A 6,110-nucleotide genomic window follows, 5' to 3' on the forward strand; every position below is an offset into this window, starting at 1 on the left:
CACAAGGGCAGAGCCCATCATAGATGCTCTCAGGAGCCCTGAGCACGTGGAGGGCTTTGCAGGGGCTGGGCAGGCTCCTGGGTCCTTCCTGCAAAAGCAGCAGCCCCAGTACCTCCAGTCTGGAGCATCAGCAGGGACACCAGAAAGGCTGTGCCTGCAGAGCATCTCCTCTGCACGGGATCACACCTTTGGAAAGGCGCTGCTGTGCAAGGAGGTCACTAGCTGAGTGTCCTGGGAGGCCGTGGTTCATTTTTCCCTGCCGGCTGTGCTGCCCGTGGAGAGCCTGGCTCAGGAGCCAGGAGAGGCTGTGCCAGCAGCTCCAGGGTGGGTTATCAGCCCCTGGAAGGAGCGCACAGTGGTTTCTTCCTTCCTAGGATTATCTCAGCCCCCGAGGCATGGTGTCCGGCACCGTGCCCGGAGAACGGCAGCGGGTCTGGCAGTGTCCCGCTCCTTGCGTCACTGTTGACTCCAGGGGGTGCAGGACGCTTTCCAGGTCCGAGGAAATATTTCATAGGCAAGTTTGCATGAGCATCTGTCACCAACAGGACAGAGACAGGCTGATTCTTTAGGCATCCTCGGCAAAACAATGACACAACAATGTTGTTGTTACAATCAAAACTTTATTTTAACCTGAACCTTCTGCAAATTGGGTCATTTTAACACATTAACCACAGCTTGAGCTCCCAGTACACATACAAAACTCGCTCTCTCCTGGGAGGAAGCAGCTGGCGGTGGAGGTGTCCATGGCCCCAGGGATCCTGGCCCTGCCGCCCAGCAGCAGCAGCTCCCATCCAAGTCCCACCTGGGACTCACTGCCATGTGCTTTTACAGGCCGTGAGGTGTGTGCTCTGACATGTCCCTGTTCGCAACGTGTGTCACTCTGATTGACCCAGCACCCGGGACCCCTTTAGAGGAGAAGTGGGGATGTGACCCATTTGCCCGTGGTCACCTGCCCCACAGGATGATGCACCAGGGGTTGGGAGTGGGGGCACCAGCCCCAGCATCCCTGAGAACCCCAAGTACCCAGCATGCACAAATGGTGACACTGTGACTCAGAGGAGAGGGTGCCTAAGGAGAAGCAAATGCCCTGTGCAACGGAGAACTTGACTCCAAGGCCAGAACAGCTCCGCATTCAGATTTCATGGGGTCAAACCAGATCCCAGCTCTGAACTGGCTGCCACGTCCAGTAGAGCACCCTGGGAGGGGGAGACTGTCTGCTCAGGGTGTTTGAAGCTCTCTCTTTCCCCAGTGGTGCTACAAGAGGGAGTGTGTGCCTTTCGGCACCCGACCGGAGGGCGTGGATGGTGCCTGGGGAGCCTGGTCATCCTGGGGGGAGTGCAGCAGGACATGCGGCGGAGGCGTATCATCATCCATTCGCCACTGTGACAGCCCGCGGTAGGTGTACGTGCGCGTGGCTGTGTTGGCGTGGCCCTGCCTTGTCCTGGCTGCATGGCATCGCTGTTCGGGTTAGGGGGGAAGGCAGCAGCCAGGTGCCCGTGCAGCTCTGCGCTCAGTTCCCAGGAGGGTCTTGGCTCCCGCACGCAAATCCGATGTCCTGCTTTCACAGCAGCTAGGTGCTTTTGCCTTTGGTGTTGGGTCTGCAGCCACAGACCCAAAGCCACTTGGACAACTCCACTGTGCGCTTGCAGCTAAGCATGCGAAGTCTGCTGGGGGACTGCACTTCTGCAATAGCCCCTCCAGGCAGGATCCGTCCTTGCAGCAGTGCAGGGTTGGGAAAAGCCATGGTGCTCCTGCAAACTTGGGGCAGCCGCCTGCCACAAATGCGGCTCGCTGCCCTGAGCTGGTTCTCCCGTCTCATTCCCGGTTTGGCAGGCCCACGATCGGAGGGAAGTACTGCCTGGGAGAGCGGAAGCGGTACCGGTCCTGCAACACTGACGTGAGTACCGGTGGGCTCGGGGAGAGGAGCGGTGGTGAGCTAGCAGGGCTTTGCTGGTGGGGTAGGCAGCGCTGTGTTGCAGCATGGCTGCAGGGTGTTACGTGCAGCTGTGGGACCCATGGGAGGAGGTGGCAGCACTGGGTGGGGGTGAGCCATGCTGTGCCGGCAGCAATCCTGCAATGGGGAAAGCCGAGCAGGATGATGCACGCCTGCACCGGCTGCGAGCTGGCTCAGAGGGCGGGTGGGAGGTATGTACCTGCAGGGCTTCGGTATCAAGAAGGGGCCCAAAAAGATAATGAGGATAAGGGGGAGAGATCAGAGGCTTCCAGCACTGACATGACAGCCGTTGCCTCTCATATGCTGCAAGTGCAGGCCTGGTCAGGTGAGAGAGGCTCACGAAACACGCCGTAGCACCTGCTTCCCAGGGCTGGGGGTTAAACCTCAAGGGGAGCAAAGAGAAATAACTGTGCTGCAGGGAAGCTCAGTGAAGCTTTGGACCTGGGAAATGGTAGCTTTAACATCCACAGGCTGGTAGTGAGGAAAACAGATGGCTCCCCATTGATTCTCCTGGGCTTTGCACCTAGCTTTTAAAGGATTGCTCACAAAAGCAAGTGCTGCATCTGCAGACAGACCAGCTGGGGCCCTACGGCTCATGCCATTAGTCTTCAAATAGCATTTAGCTTTGCAAGAAAGATGCTTCTGCCATACTGCAACAGCGTCCAGTTGTCCATCTCCTAGAAGGGCTCATGTTACTCGCAGCTGGGAGGCCTGTAGCAGCTCCTGCCCTCCTAGCAGATAAGGCAGGCTGCTCCCACCAACGTGCTGATCGCTGGCTGTGTGGCCGCAGGACTGCCCGCCGGGCTCCCAGGACTTCCGAGAGCTGCAGTGTGCCGAATTTGATAACGTCCCCTTCCGAGGGAAGTACTACACCTGGAAGACGTACCGTGGAGGTTAGTGCTGGGGCTGGGCTGAGCATCCCTTGGCTCAGGCAGAACTGGAACAGGGCCGTGCAGGGCTTTGCTCTCCCCCGTTCTCTGCAGGGACAGGTCTCGTGGTCCCAGTGGTCTGGTGGGCAGGTCCCGCAGGCTGCCGGCTCTGTGTCCCTGGGGTATGCTGCCTCTCCCTCGCGCGGCTGTGGATTGACATGCATCCCTCCAGGCAGCTGCCCCTGGCGCTGGTCCACGACCATCCTGCCGTGCCCTGGGTCACTTACCCCTGTGCAATTGCTCTTTAACTTCGTCGCTTTGCTAGAAACAGTTCCAGCAGCATCAGAGCTGTTTAACTTCTTTCCTCGAGTCTGTTTCCTTAACTGCTGAGTGAGCAAAGAGGAAGACAAACGAGAGAAGGGAGTTGCTAGTGTCTGGTACCTGATGGGGAGAAAACAGGGCAGCCCTCCCTGTGCAGGCAGATAAAGCTTCCAGTTCCTACACGGGCGGAAGGGAGGTGAACCGGTGGATCCTCCAAAGAGCAATGCTCCCGTCTTCCCAAGGTCTGTCCTCCTGTGTCCTGCAGAAGTGTCTAGCAAGGAGAGGGGGTGGGAGGAGGCCTCTGTGGCAGAAATCTCTTAATAATGAGAAAGAACAGCGCGTCTCCTTCATGTAGTTAATGAACTTGACTGGGGAAATCCTTCGCAGCTGTGTAAATAAGCACACCTCCCAGCGGGGCTCCTGCAGCTGGAGCAGATGTGCTGAGGCTGCAGGGGATGGATCAATAAAAAAGTAATAAAATTGCAAAGCAGTAAGTCACACAAAGACCCCAATGGATGCCAAGGTGGAAGACAGCCCCGCAGGCTGGATCTGCCCGTGCTCAGACCTCTCTCTTCCCCAGGCATGGCCCAGTGGTTTGAGTCCAGGGCACAGTTGGCCAGTTGAACATCAGCCCTTGAATTGTAATCTGGCTCTGACATGGGGTTTTGCTTTGGCTTTCAAAAAAAGCCCCTTCGTCTTTCTCTGCTTCAGCTTCCTCTTCCATAAAATAAGGTGATGAAACCTGTCCCCTTCCCAGGAGGCTGTGAGCATTGGCACGATCATGTCTTGAAGGGATCTGGGAGCTCCCTGTCTCAGCTCTCCATGTTGGCTGTGGGTAATGGTGATGGGGAGCCATGTTTTGGCTCATGGAGGACCATGCTCCTCCACGAGGAGCAGTTATGTTTTGTTTATTCAGTGTCAAAGGGTATCACTGTCTTCCTCTGTGGTGGCCCAGGTAGGGAAACTGAGGCACGTTCACACGAGTAGAAAGGTGCTGGAAGCTGCAGCTCCTCAGCCTGTTCTGGGAGCCAAGCCCCTGGCTGGGAGGGCGCCCGTCTCCCAGCTCTCGAGAAACCCTGTGTGCTGACACCCACCTGCCTGGAAGCTGTCAGCCGGGATTAGCAGGATCAGCTCTTCATGGCATGGGCTGTCCACACTGGCCCCTCAGATCAGTTGGGACCATGGAGGTGGTAAGGTGTCGTCACTGTTCCACTCCACCTACGACCTTCTTTGCCCGAGTCTGGGTGCTCTGTCAGGATTGGGGAGACCTGATTGCAGCCGTTCAATACATAACAGAGGCTTATAAGAAAGACTGAGAGAGACTTTTGACCAAGGCCTGTAGTGACAGGACAAGGGGCAACAGTCTTAAACGGAAAGAGGGTAGGCTTAGCGTGGACATAAGGAAGAAACGGTGTATGATGAGGGTGGTGAGGCACTGGAACAGGTTGCCCAGAGAGGCGGACAAGGGGACAGTCTTAAACGGAAAGAGTGGCTTAGCGTGGACATAAGGAAGAAACGGTGTATGATGAGAGGCACTGGAACAGGTTGCCCAGAGAGGCTGTGGATGCCGGATGCCTGGTAAGGTTCAAGACCCAACCCCCCTATGATTCTATGACTATGACTTCAGCAGCACGAGTACTTGCATCTTCACTTGCCTGCAGGGTTTTGTGATACTTGGTGTCATTTGGATGTCAGAGGTACATCTGTGGGGGAGGTAGGGAGCATCCCTTGCACCTCCACACTCTCCATGTCATAGATCAGACCCCCAGGGAACGGTTTCCTCTTGTCTTCCCCTTGCCATGGGTGTTTTGCTCTCAGGACCCATGTTTTTCCCCTGCAGCCCCTGTGCTAGCAGGCATCCCTACCCCAGCATCGGAGAGGCAATGAGGGCTGGCCATCATCTCCCTCACTCCCTCTTGGCGTCTTCCAGTGGTGCCCAGAGAGCTCTGGGGTGGCGAGTGTCAGTCCCTCCCCACTGGCACAAGCAGCCTCATCCCCGGGCATTCTGCCCTCCAGCTGGTAGCATATCTGGTCTTCAGGTTGCTTTTGGGCACGTGTCCCTGCTTTGGGAGCTGTTCACCACCTGGCCCTCTGCTGAGCCTCTTCCCCTGCTCGGCTCAGCCGCTGCCTTTGGCACTGCACCCTTGAGCCGCTCCCTTGCCGAGAGGTGCGGCGGTGCAGGGGTGCTTCTGCCGTTTGCCCATCAGACACTGGCCCCACATTGGTTCAGAGAAATGTCCTGGGCATGGAGCAACCCTACCCTGAAGACAAGGAGTACCCCACTGGCTTGGATGGGGGCGGGCACCGGTCCCACAGGGAATTTGGGAAGGGAAGGAGCCACCCACTGAAAGCCTGACGCCAGCCGCCAGGTCACTGGCAAGTTGAGGTCGGGTTTTGCATGAGGCCAGTACGGCGTGTTTTCCTGGTGGTGATTTATAACGGTCCTGGAGCCCAGACCCCAGGATCGCAAGACACAGCCCCAGTGAGAAGTGCTGAGCTCAGCCTTTCGGAGCTCAACAGTCAGCAGATACCTCGTGGAATGCGGCTTTAATTGTTTGTTTATTTTGCTTTATTCGCTTAGTTATTCATTTTGCTCTTGGCGGATGCAAGAGCCAAGGGAGAGTGGAGCGGCTCACAGGGCTGGGAGAGGGATGGGGAGGAGCAGGGGCTAGCAGAAAACAGGAGATTGCTCATCATAAATTGTAATGCACTTTAATTCCTCTATGGGACAGGGCAGGCAGGAGGAATAAAACATCCTCTGAGGCACTGCGTAGCCAACTGAAAATATTCTATTCTATTCTATTCTATTCTATTCTATTCTATTCTATTCTATTCTATTCTATTCTATTCTATTCTATTCTATTCTATTCTATTCTATTCTATTCTATTCTATTCTATTCTATTCTATTCTATTCTATTCTATTCTATTCTATTCTATTCTATTCTATTCTATTCTATTCTATTCT

At 55.7% G+C, this 6,110-nt stretch overlaps 1 protein-coding gene across 1 annotated transcript in view; it reads left to right on the forward strand.

The window, feature by feature from the left end:
* ADAMTS10 (ADAM metallopeptidase with thrombospondin type 1 motif 10) overlaps positions 1 to 6,110 on the forward strand; it is a 45,483-nt gene that overhangs the window by 27,505 nt on the left and 11,868 nt on the right. Inside the window, exons 12-14 of the mRNA XM_009281133.1 lie at positions 1,250 to 1,395; positions 1,834 to 1,897; positions 2,745 to 2,847. Coding sequence (XP_009279408.1) covers positions 1,250 to 1,395; positions 1,834 to 1,897; positions 2,745 to 2,847 — 313 coding nt within the window. The remainder of the gene's footprint in view (positions 1 to 1,249; positions 1,396 to 1,833; positions 1,898 to 2,744; positions 2,848 to 6,110) is intronic.

Source organism: Aptenodytes forsteri, unplaced genomic scaffold, assembly GCF_000699145.1.
Source record: "Aptenodytes forsteri isolate BGI_AS27 unplaced genomic scaffold, ASM69914v1 Scaffold308, whole genome shotgun sequence".
Lineage (NCBI taxonomy): Eukaryota > Metazoa > Chordata > Aves > Sphenisciformes > Spheniscidae > Aptenodytes > Aptenodytes forsteri.